We start from the raw sequence: 13,588 nt of genomic DNA, 5'->3' as shown, positions 1-13,588 counted from the left end.
GAGAAATCTGGATTTAGGCAAAATTATTCTAGTTGATACTCACTCTTGTAAAAATGTCTACTGTTTTGCATTTTCCAAAGTACTTTTCCTTCTATTATCTCATTGATCACAACCCTCAGAGGATAAACTGAAGCCTTGGTGTTCCTATTTTTCAGATTTGATGACTAAAGCTCAGAAAGTTTAGGAGACTCACCCAGTTCCTCACAGCTAGTAGGGAGCTTCTAGCCTGAGCCCCAAATCTTGTTATTTGAAAATCCAATTAAGTAACATTTATTCTATTTCCACTCACAATTAAGATAATTAACAATATTTAAAGGCTATTTTCATATTTGCTTTAACAGACAGTAATCAGGGATGAGCTGTTCTACGTTAATTTGGCTGGTATCAAAATGGCAAGGTTAAAATCAGAGAGGAAAGTATGGCTTACCGAGAAATTTTTTAAAAATCACTTCACTGTAAAAAGTCTTTAAACCTGAAAGAAGTGTGAAATGTGCTGAAAACACGTCTTAGCATAAAAAGAAATATAGTGGTCTACCTTTAATTATAATATTGTCTTAGTGTCTTTGCTAAAGAGATTTGGTTCTATTACAGCATTATTACCATAAAGAGCACTCATTCAGCTTTAAAAAAGAGGAAATCCTGCCACATGTGACAACATGAATGAGCCTGGAGAATATTACGCTAAATAAAATAAGCAGACACAGAAGGACAAGTACTACATGATATCACTTTTATGAGGGATCTAAAATAGTCGAACTTATAGAAGCAGAGTAGAATGGTGGTTGCCAGGGGCTGGGGAAAGTGGGAAATAAGGAGGTATCGGTCAAAGGGTACAAAGCTTCGGTTATAAAAAATGAATAAGCCCTAGAGATCTTCTGTATAGCATAGAGCCTGTAAGTAACAATACTGTATTGTGCACTTAAAATTTTGCTAAAAGGGTATGTAGGGCTGCAACCCGCAGGCCTGCAAGCCCTGTACTCTCTCAGCTGCAAGAAGAAAGAGCCTAGAGTCAGTGACAGAGACGTCAATGGTTTAATGGATGGGGGAGCTTATGGGTCTGAAACAAGGTCCTGGAGTGACACCCCATCGTGTACAGCTGCTGGCGGGCAGAACATGGCAGCAGGCTTTGACAGGAGTGGAGGTGGGGAGGGGACGTGGGGAGGGGAGGTTCCCAGTTACAAGGAGAACTGACACTGACGTCTAGTTGGCTCATCGGTTACCAGGGAAACCAGCAGAGAAGCATGCCCCTCACTGCCCCTTTGGTAATCTATCAGGTGGCGATGTTCTGATCTAAAGCTTAGAACAGTCATAAGTTGGGGCTGGTGGCAAGTAAGTAGGCATTTACTGATTAGGCTGTGTTATTAAGAGGGAAGGTCAGTCAGGTGAGTAGGGTGTAGGTGAAGCAGGGACTAGTTAAGCAGGGGATGGACCGAGGGCAAGAGAACAGCCATCCTGGCTGCTCATCTCCCTGCACAGGGTAGGTCTTATGTTAAGTGTTCTTATCACAAAACATATAATAATAAATAAGAGGGTGGGAGGAAACTTATGCAGATGGAAGATAGGCTTTATGGCATTGATTGTGGTGGTGGTATCACCAATGTATACTTATCTCCAAACTCATCAAGTTATATACATTAACTATGTACAGCTTTTTGTATGTCAAAAAATAATTTAAAAATAAAATAAAAAGAGCAACTCAGCAACAGACTCACTAAAACTGAAATTTCATTGAGGGTTGTGTTTCATAGCAGTCAAGAGAGCCATTACAGGGGCTCGGAGATCATTTGGTGAGTCAGCTTGTCTGTCAAACACTTGCTGAAAAACAAGACATCACAGAAGAGCCCAGCGTTGCTTCCACAGCTAATGTCCTGGGGGGACCACATGAATTCAGCTAAATTAAACCTTTAAAGATCTTTCCCAAGGTAAAAATGGACAAATGTCAACGTATTAGGAAATATATGATTAGGGTCTAAAAAAAATTAAAGCCATAATCCCTCAATTAGCATTTAAAAGAAAAAACATAAAAGATGATTTATTGGTACGTTTACAAATTGCTATTTCTAAAAAGAGCCATCTTTGAAATGTGCAAAATATGATCTATCTTTCCTTCCGCCTCTTGACCCCAATGTTCTCTCTCCCCTTTCTTATACAATCTTCCCTCCCACTCCCATTCCTATTTCTCTCTCATAATCCTTATGTGTCTTTCTTTTATTCATGGCATCATCAATTTCCCTCTAGTACTGGGCTCTTCGTTTCTCCTCATTATCCTAATTTTCTCTTATTTTTTCTCCTTCCTTCAACTGCATATATATGGAATTTTGTATTGAGGTAATATATTTTAAAAGACTTAAAAGCTACATAATGCAATAAGTTATTGATAAATATAATTATATTCATGTATTATTGTTATTACTTGTGTATTTTTTTTTATTGTACTTATAAATGTCTTATAAGACCTTCTATAGGGACTTCCCTGGTGGTGCAGTGGTTAAGAATCTGCCTGCCAGTGCAGGGAACAGAGGTTTGAGCCTTGGTCCAGGAAGATCCCACATGCCGTGGAGCAACTAAGCCCGTGCGCCACAAATACTGAGCCTGTGCTCTAGAGCCCGCAAGCCACAACTACTGAGCCCGTGTGCTGCAACAACTAAAGCCAAGTGCGTAGAGCCCGTGCTCCACAACAAGAGAAGCTACTACAATGAGAAGCCCGCTCGCCGCAACTAGAGAAAGCCCGCACACAGCAACAAAGACCCAACACAGCCAAACATAAAAAAATTTAAAAAATAAAATAAAATTTTAAAAGACCTGCTATAACTTTCAAGTTTATTATATTAGGTTTACTATGTACATGAGTAATAATACTTTTTTTCTTTATATTACATACAAAAATTTTCAAATTCCTGCTATATGGTATTTAGCATATTAATAACAAGAGTATTTTAGAAGTGTTGTATTGTACTGAATATTTCTGTAAGTAGAAAATTCCACTATTATGATAACCTACGTGGTAATATTTTCTCGACATCAGATATTAACATTAATATTTTTCTAACTCATGATTTTTTCCACATTGAAAGACAGAGTAGGCCTTTCGTATTCCATTGGATTTCTGCAGAAAAATAACTGTCAGTGATCTTACCATCTGGCACTTGTTGCAAGAAGTTATATATCATTACCTAATTTGAGTGCTGTTTAGTCTGATAATGCCCACATACTTTTATTCACTGCTATTGCCATACAAAGATAGACATTATCTAATTTCTATTTCACCCCCTTTTCACTGTTGTGACCTTTATTGTTAATAACTATTTTTTAAATGTTTAGAAAACTCAAGTCTAAAAAAAAAATTCTCATATATATTGTAGCTGTTTAAAGCCAAATTACCTAGCATGTATCCCATAACTCAGGTCACACTTTGAGAAAGTTAATGCATTTTTGCTTGTCATCTTGTTCTGAAAGGTGGAGAAGTTAAAAATACCAACAGACATTTCATTTAAAATGTTTTTAATAGGTTCTTGGGATCTACTAGTGATTAATATTTCATTTTCATTATAAACTTACTTCTCCTTATCCTTTTTTTATAAGAATAAAGGATATTACAAAAGAGTTTATTCATGTTAATTTGTAAAATATATTCATTTCATTTAACAAATCCACATTCAGTGATTAAAGAAAAGCATCAGTACCTTTCACATAAAAGCAAAGACTTGAAATCTGGAAAGAAATATTTTAATTAGTTTCTAAAAATTCTATTCAGTTCTCTACTGTGACTCACGGTCCATGCTATGCAGCTGGACCCTTAGAATTGTTTTAGGATTCATGATAACCTCCTGTTCCCGGTCCATAGATACCTGTCCACGGTCTCACTGCAGCCCACCTGAGAAGCCAGCTGCTTCTCAGGTGTTTTGGTTTAAAATAATTTTGGTAGATACAGAGCCAAGGAAGGAGGAATACTCTTTCCTTTTAATAGTAGTGTGATAACCATCTTTTACCAAGTAAGAGAAAGTAACAGAGTGTTCAAGAAGAACGAAGTCCGGTACTTACAGTTTTATTTGGTACCTCCTGATCACTAAGCACTTACCTGGATAATATCGTGCCAGGCCTGTGGCACTGCCAAACACCTGCCACAACAGTGAAGGATCTTCCTCCCGATTTTTCTTGAAAACTTCATCTAAGGCGCTCGTCCAGTTGAGTTCATTTAACACAATCGTTGCTACCCCCCAAAAATAAGAAAAATCAATTAATTCAAATTTGGAATTAATAATTGAACCTGTCTTCCTTTACTTGCAAAATACTGTTATACATTTTCATTGCTTTACCTATAAAAGCACTCTAATCTGGTGGTAATCAAAAGTTTAGACATGGAATCATTTCTTCAAACATGTTTATATGATGGTGCGGGACCTGTCTGTGCTTTGTAGATGTTTAGAAGCACCTCTGCCCTCTACCCGCTAGAGGCCAGTAACATCCCCCCAGGTGTGACAAGCAAAACTGTCTCTAGACATCGTCACATAACCCTGGGGGGGGGCCAAATTACTTTCTGTTGAGAACCACTGTGATGCATAAAACAGGCAGTATCAGAACTCTGCTGCTGGGAGGTATCTCTTGCACTGAGGCAGTTCTGAAGATGCTTACAAGGCACCTCATGACACAGTGTGACCACGACTGCCCTCAGTATTTTTTTTTTGGCGGGGGGGGAGGGGAGAAGAAAGGATTTATTACTTGCAGCAAGTAAGGAGAATACCAGGGATTTTCCCCAGAGCATTGTCTCCCCAAACAGCAAAACTGGGGAATTTTTAAGCTAAGGGTACATGCATATTCACGAAGGGGCTTGGGTGGTATATGCATATTCATGAAGGGGCTTGAGCAGAGGAGAATTCAGCATAGCTCAATATTGAGGATTCTCTGTGATACACTAACATAGTCTGGTCTGTTACCTGAATTAAAAAAAAAAAAAACAACCCCAAAACAAACAGATATTTGTTACTGAGCATACTTTATTAACTGTGCTTATGTAACTACCAAAAATGCATACATGTTGATAAAGAAAAACTCATTCAGAGGCTTGACAATATCAGTGTTAGAACTAAGAAGTGGCTGATACCTTATCGCTACCTTTATGAACAATAATTTTCTTTTTTCTGGTTAGTTCAACTAATAACTAGAGCACGGTGCTAATAAGGGACAGGTCATTGATTTTGATACCTACTTATAGTGACTCACTGATCTGGGATAGGTATCACAACCATATGCCAGTCATTATAATGAAAGAGAAACAATGATAATGTGGGATATAACAAGGGCTAAAATAATATATAATTTATAATTATGGGCCTCCATGATCATAGCATCCTATGTCTAACGTATTAAAATTCTAATTGGCTTAGGATATTATTTTCCCTTTATGCAAAAAAGATGACATAAGATAATCTCATCTTTTTTAGAGGGGTCTTTATATGTAAAATATGCACCATGCCCACAAGCAGATTAGCAGATTGGGACACTCTGCATTTGAGGATCTATGGCTAAGCCTAAATAGTGGACGTGAGCTTGGGATAAGGACTGGAGATACCGCTTAACTCTTTCCATTCTTTTCTGTGACCACAGTAGGTAAAAGAAACAAATGTGATCATGGTTAGATCACACACAAGATGTTTTAAAGGGAAAAGGAAAAAGAGCTTCTATCAAGAAAGAGGCACAGCATATGTATTTATATTTTAAAGTTTATCATTTACCAAAAAATGAAAAGCAAGTATACTGTGAAATTGTTCTGGGACCAACATCTTCATGCATTTCTCATTACTGAAAACTAACGAGATTTCCATCTTTATGGATGTGATTACCTTCAAAAAGATCAGTTGTGTGTGTGAATATTCATGAGCTGGGTCAGATCCACAGTGCATCTGAGATACTAGTGAATTCATATTCCAAAGCATGATCCAATGAACACTGAGTGGCCAGTTATGTGAAAATTTATATTCACATAGATAACCTGAACTGATACTCACTACTCATGAATATTTATGGTACTATACAAAACATCACAGAAAAAGAGGGGCATTCTATCTTCTTTTAAACATTCATGAATTTTAGAGTAATATTCTACTCAGCAAAATAATGTTTATTTATGTTCCAGATAGTTAGAATAGATTGGGGATTAATGAAGTCTATCTCTTCAATTTCCTTGGCTTTTTAATTCACATTAAGCAACGACTGATATCTAATTATTTTTAATAAAGTTTTATTTGTTTACAGGGCTAATTTTTTTCTCGTTTTATTTGATAACAATTACTAAGTATTAGGCTCTGATACAGTGATTGTGAATTGTACTTTTATGTACTCAGGGGAAAAAGTCAAGCTCTGGAATGTTCTTACCATCATGGTGATACGTTTTAAAATTGTAGTTTATATATTTGAAAATTCTTTTTCAGATGAAACATTGCAGAATGTTTTTCTCAAAATCTGTTCATATGCAAATGAGCAAGGTGCAAAAATATTTTCAGAATAGACACTTGAATGATTTACTCAGAATGAAAGAAATGGTATTGTATATATATATCATATGAGCAAGGTTTATAAACTTGATGACAGTGTGAAGAAAGGAGTGAGGGTACAGATACTTCCATTTGTCACTGTGTATTTATAGAGACGCTTGAGTGCAATCATTATTCTAATAGCCACAATTTTTACTGGAATGTCCAGAGCAAGAAATCAAAATTCAAAGGATCTGCCATGCGAGTACAAAATTAGTGCCATCTCTTTAGAGGAGAGTTTGGCTGTAGTTGTCTATCAAAATTCTCCGTCTTTAGTCCAACAATTCTACTTCAAGGGATTTATACTATGTATAAAAACATAGTAAAACACCAAAACTGGAAGGTAAAATAAATTGCTGCAGTAGGAAATTCTTTTTCTTAAATTATATTGAAAGCAGCTAAAAATGTAAAAGAAAACATGTAAAACATCGAAGCAAATAAACAAGTATGAATACCATTTTAGATCGTTCTTGGTGATTTGGCTATACTTTTCGGGTCCACATTATGAACTACATTTGACTAATAAATATATATTACTTACGTATCCTATAATAAGCAGATTTTTATCTTCTTAACCTTCTAAAAATTAAATACCTAATCCAGGATTACTAAGGTGCCCAACATTTCCCCATTTCTACTTTATTAGCATAACTCAGGAAAAACAATAATGAAATAACTGGATCATTTGCAGATCGTGGCATAATAAAACTAAGGCAGAATACTGCCCATGCTAAAACTTTTAAAATGCAATTATTTTTCTGTAAGGCACAGTCTTTATATAAATGTCTAGAGCAAGAAATAAAAATTCAAAGGATTTTATTTAATTGCAGAAACACTGGTATAAACTAGTAGCCAAATAATATTTCTTAAAATAATTCCAGAGTAAGTGATCTTTTTAAAAGGACTTGAAATAGTTCTTGGCCACAAATAAAACTTTACCTTTTATTTGGACAGATATACTCAAGAATATGGGTAATAGTTCTGACTGGTTTTCCATAAATCGTTAGGCAGTATTTAAAATTACATCATATTTAAGTTTCTCAATTATATACTGGATACGTATTGCATTATTTAATATATACTATATACTGTATACTATATACTGTATATACAGTATACTGTATACTATATACTGTATACTATACTCATCCACGTCCTCCTTCTCTACCTCCTAAAATAGTAATGTTCTACATTCACACATTCAAACTTCTAATGTCTTGCTTGAATGGAGTACATGAGTGTACACAGAAATTCATGAGTGGCTTCTACTTTTTTCGCTGTGTAAGACAAACTGGTCAATCGTGATCTAGCCTTGAACCTACTGCCAATTACTAGTGAACTTAGCTAAGTGTCTTATGGCTTCTTTCAGAGTAAAATTCGTCCTCATCTTCTGTCAGCTTTTAAGAAATGAAGATTTTTATCTTTGTTTGAAAATTAGAGTTTGTGAAAATAAGTCTTTCATAGATATCCAAGGCTAAGCTTATTAAAAGCAGTGAATGCTGGGAAAGCAAACCTTGACTTTGGGGCCTCTATTCTGAATGGTATAACAGCATTTCACTGATAATTGATTCAGAACACCAAGCATACGTCTCTATTCTTCTACTTAGTTTTCAGAAACAGGGCCTTGATGTTCAGCAGTTCTCTGTTTTGGAGGATTCTTTTGTTCAATCTGGCTTCTCAAGGGAAGAAAGAAAAATCTAATTTGTAACAGCACAAAAGAAGCACCTTACATTTGCTGCTAATTCTTCTAAAATACGTGATATATCTGTATCTCATTTATGACATGAATACAGAATTGCTGACAAGTTAGGAATCCAATTTTCTCCTGTAAATTTCAGCCATGAAGGGTTGCACTATTGCTCCCTTTTAAGTTTGAGTACATTTTGTTGACTTATTCAGGGTTCTGGGCCTCACCAGGCATTGAAGGCACTATATAACTATTTGAAAAACCTTAAGGTTATTTATAATGTCAGCTACGGCTTTGAAATGAAGTGGAAATATGCTAGGAAAAAGAAGAGAAAGTATTTTTTATGATTCACTTAAAATATAAAATAACTTTGACAAGTCTGCATCAAAAAATACATCTTACACAACATAAAGTAGCTTTGACAGGTCTTTGATAAGCTCTGTAAATCTTAAAGCTATGTAAAGGGACTGGATACTAAAAATTATTTTTAATAGTAAATATGATACAATTAAATAATTAAAACAAGAGAATTGTCCAAAATGTTTACTACGCTATTTCCATTTAATAATACCATTCCATTATCATAGCCTTTCATTAAGATAAAACTAAACTATTGCCACTGATACCAAATGAAGTCAGGAATTTTTTAAGAACTTACTGTGTGCCAGCAGGTGTGTTAACCATTTTGTATGCATTATCTCACTTAACTAAATATGACACTTTGAGTGAGATACTCATTATCTTTTTTTTAGATGAAAAAAACAAAACCTATTTTTAGATGATAAAAATAAAAGGGCATGTAATTTGTCAAAAATCATACAGTAAGAGCTGTAGAGAGAGCACCCAAATAAGTCAGATTCCAAGATTCTTACTGTTTTATGAGCTATTTATTATTTCTAAGCTTTCATTATATGTGTAGCTCTGATTTAGAATTTTAAATCTGAAAAAAGTAAAAATCACCTATGCCTTTGTAACAGTGTTTCTCAACTGAGAGAGATATTCCTTCCCAGGAGACATTCAGCAATGTCTAGAGACATTTTTGATTATCAAGACTGGTGGGAGCCTACAGGCATGTGGCAGGCAGAGGCCCGAGATGCTCTAAATATCCTACAATGAACAGGACAATCTCCACAACAAAGAATCACCCAGTTCAAAATGTCAATAGTGCCCAGGTTTACAAACTTTGCTCAAGTACAACTATGAACACAAGACAATTAATCTGCTTTGTAAAAAGCAATATTCCCAACGAATACTGTCAACAAAAAGCCACAACGCAACTTCAAACCGAAAGTTGATACATTTAAAAATTATTATTGTTTCATATTAAATTATGTCAATATTTCAGGCTACATTTTGACACCCTTTGGGTGGAGCAAATTTTCATTTTAGTCCCCAAAATTCTAACACGTTATTCTCATACCTGAGCAAGTAAGTAGGATTTCAAAGCTACTTTTTAGTGCCATTAAATGTCATCCCTCCCCACCTCCTGGCTTTTGGACATTCATAGAATATTAGAGTTTTGCTTTTTTTTTTAAAGATTCAACACTGTGCGATTCTAAACTAAATTTTATCTTTAGAGCAAATGTTCATTTTATCCCATAGTATATAAGGTAGTCATTAAAGGAGCTGCATTTAGCCGGTGAGCTGAGCCAGATGCCACTAACTTTATTCATCAACCTTAATCTCGAAAAAGAAAAATGTTAATAAGAACAAACCCACTGATCCAATTAAGCGCACAGACAAAAAGAAGCCACTTTAAGGACTAGACAGTGTGCATAAATATTAAAATGAACGAATCTTTTCAGCGGATTTGGCTAAAGGAATCTCACCTAATCCCAGTGTAAATGAAAGATTAATAAAGTACAGGGAGATGGGAAGACCAAATCTAATCTCTCTAATCATGACTTTGGCACCAGCATCCACCTCCCATTGAGGACGGGAGAACAGAAGGCTCCAGGGCACATGTGGGCCGTGATGAGGAGATAAGCCTTATTCCTACCATTAATTGGGTACAAATATTAAAAGGCCGTTGTCCTTGTCAATTCTCTAAGGCCCGTATTACTGAGATATTTGGTCTCACTCCCTATGCCTTTAGTTTCCCAGCACATAAAAGGAGCTCAGGAGAAACCACTTTATTACTACAGAAAATAAGAATAATGCAAGGGGAATAGGAGACACTAGGACCCAATGTCATATTTATTAATTGAAGGATGCCTTACATAGAAAAACAGTTTCTTTTTACATCTTGGCATATTATTTACTCAATTTTCTTTTACATGAACAATAACACATTTCTTTTATATACAGCAACTAGAGTATAACACTGTATAATTTGTAAATATAAGGCTGAACTTTACAGTGATTACCTGAGGAAGACAATATAATTTTTTCCACTGATACGACTTCACAATGTCATTTTCATCATAAGTGTGACTATTTGTAATTAAATTGTTAAAAGAAAAATTGTTAAAAATCTGTTTCTATATATTAGAGCAATACTTCAGTAAACACAGAGCCTACTAAATTCTGAACAAATGAAAAATAGCCAAAAATGCTCTAAACATTTTTTAAATTTAAACTTTAAAAAGGGAAATAAAATGCATGAGTTTAAAAAAGAAATCAGAAACTATGAGAACACAGAAATGAAGTTGGAAGCCATATAAGAATAAATATGTAATTAAACCCAAATATAAAGGACTCCAAACTGAGGTTTGTTTGTTTTTTAAAATGCCTAATTATCATGCTGGTGATTCTTTTTCCTTTAAATAATTGGCATTTAAGAATTCAGTATATGTAGTATAAGCAAAGACTATTCTTACTTACTGCCCTCCCACTGAAAGGCCGTGTGTCTTTGTGCCAGAAGTATCCATTTCACCTTGGGAAAGCATTTTCTCTAAACCTCATTTTCCTCACCTGCACAATGGGGATAATAATAGTGTCTGCCTCACAGATCTGTGCTGAGGATTACAGGTACTTAGAACATCTTCCGTCACTTAGTAACTGCACAATAAATGCTACCTGCCCTTATCATTACCATTATTTTCTTATTTACCTCTTAATACTCAGCATTTACTATATATATATATATATATATATATATTTTTTTTTTTTTTTGCGGTACGTGGGCCTCTCACTGTTGTGGCCTCTCCTGTCGCGGAGCACAGGCTCCGACGCGCAGGCTCAGCGGCCATAGCTCATGGGCCTAGCCGCTCCACGGCATGTGGGATCTTCCCAGACCGGGGCACGAACCCGTGTCCCCTGCATTGGCAGGTGGACTCTCAACCACTGCGCCACCAGGGAAGCCTTAAAATATATTTTTTTAAACATCTTAATGGAGCCGTTCTGATTGCGCTGCCAAAATGCTAGGATGAGTGATGTAAATCTAGCAGCCTCTCTTTCCTCAAGGGACCTTTCCTCTTACCTCGGTCCTTAGTTAATGTCCAACAACACTACTTAATTTTCTTATTATATATCGCATGATAAAATAGCATGTTAAACCTTTCCAAACCATTTATTGATACACTGTTTCAAGAGAAGGCAAAAATGAAAAAGCAAATTTCTCTAATGATAGCATTTAATGTACTATATAATTTCAGTAGAGATAATTTTTACTACAGAATATTCTCAGCACTCCTGAAATCAAACCATGCTGGTGATTGTGGCCCTGAAAACAGCATAGACACACTAAAATTCTGGCAGAAGATATTAAATTATATAAGACCTAATATACATACCAGACACAACACAGGCACATGTACGCACACACACAGAATGGTGTACACACAGTTCTGTTAAAGCAGAGAGGAAACTCTGGCCGAGAATTACAGACCAAATTAGATATGGGAAATCTCTTGCCTTTGCTCTGAGACTGCCTAACCGCATAGGGAATTTAGTGTCTACATACAAATCTGGACTGCTGAATTCATAAAGAAGGATCAAAAAGTATTGGAGCTGACTAATGAGATACGGCTGCAGGATAACAAGGCTCCTGGGGGCAAGGGTGATACTGGCAGTGAGGCACACACTGCTTAGTACTTAAGGGTTTGTGTCAACTAGTTTTAGAACAAAGAGTTGCCTGGTGATTTTAAGATGGAAAGATCAGATGCACTGAAACACAGTACATAGCAGATAGCTATAATCAAGAAGAACAATCGCTTGGTTTAAACACCATGCACTGCTTCAGAGTGAAACTAAACACAAAATAAATCTAAGAAATTGAACTACAGGTTGTTACTTACAGAGTCATGTTCCATAAAGGTATGGATGAAATCTAACACCATATCTAAGACAACATGAGGTTAGTATCCTTACATCTCTACTTGAACATGAATAAAGAATTGTCATATGCCTATAAGCACACATGCATGCAGAGCACTCATAACACTGTTTTTACAGATAGACACCTACATATAAAAAGAAAAAACAAATACATCAACTGTTTCAGTTTTCAGGATGCTTACAACATAGTGACCATGATTTGTTCAGGTTTTAATGTATTTATTACGGTTATTGACATGTTAAATTTATATTTAACAGTCCTAGCTACTGCCCAGTTCAACAAATACCTTAATAAAGAAAAATTCTTTTTCTATTCTAATAAATCATGTATTTTAAATTTTCATTCATAGCTTAATATCCCATAAAAGTTTAAATGTATCACTCAAATTGTTTGAAGAAGCTCAAGTTATTCTGACATAGCTTTAAAATATTATAAAGGATTCAATACCTGGTCAAAACAAATACTCTGCACACAAGCTTTTAAAAATGGCTTAAAGGTTTTTGATCTGATGAAATATCATAAGAGATGGTAAGTGACCAGGTCATGTTGGTTCTAGCTCTGTGTCTATCTTCTCTCACTCCAAGGCCAAACTCACTTAGGTCTCTCACAACAACCTTTAAATAGTCTCCCTCCAATTTCAGCTCACTTTCAGCCATTCTTCCCACTACTGCCACAGAATTCTACTTGGCAAATGTCCTCCCTAATGAAAAGTCTTCAGTTAGTCTCCATAAAAGTTGGTCTTTTATGATTGCTTCTACTCCATCTTCCAACCTCCTCTCCCACTGCTCTCCTTATCAACAGAATGGCTGTAGGATCTAGTGTGATATTTCAAGGACAGAATCTCACACAGTTTTCCTGCCACACCAAAATATCCAAACAGAAACATATGGCATAAAAGGAATACTGTGACATTAAAAGTGGTTTGGGTCTTTTTACTGTAATAGATGGAATTTTAGAGAGGGGAAGATCTATTTCCAGCACTGTATTCTATCATTCAAAGCACATTAATAACCCTTGACTAGGCTCTTGGAGTTAAACTCATATAAATTGTGATAAAAAAAATTGTGATCATTCTTCTCAAATTGCTCTAAA

General features: G+C 35.5%; 1 protein-coding gene across 2 annotated transcripts in view; it reads right to left on the bottom strand.

Moving 5' to 3' along the window:
• The window catches only part of CACNA2D1 (calcium voltage-gated channel auxiliary subunit alpha2delta 1), a 515,558-nt gene that overhangs the window by 142,543 nt on the left and 359,427 nt on the right, over positions 1–13,588 (bottom strand). For both annotated transcript variants that reach the window (XM_060304737.1, XM_060304738.1), the window contains exon 8: positions 4,079–4,210. In XM_060304737.1, the coding sequence (XP_060160720.1) occupies positions 4,079–4,210 (132 nt within the window). The remainder of the gene's footprint in view (positions 1–4,078; positions 4,211–13,588) is intronic.

Source organism: Globicephala melas, chromosome 9, assembly GCF_963455315.2.
Source record: "Globicephala melas chromosome 9, mGloMel1.2, whole genome shotgun sequence".
Lineage (NCBI taxonomy): Eukaryota > Metazoa > Chordata > Mammalia > Artiodactyla > Delphinidae > Globicephala > Globicephala melas.
Note: the sequence above shows the minus strand (reverse complement) of the source record. Positions and strands in the feature narration are given on the sequence as shown.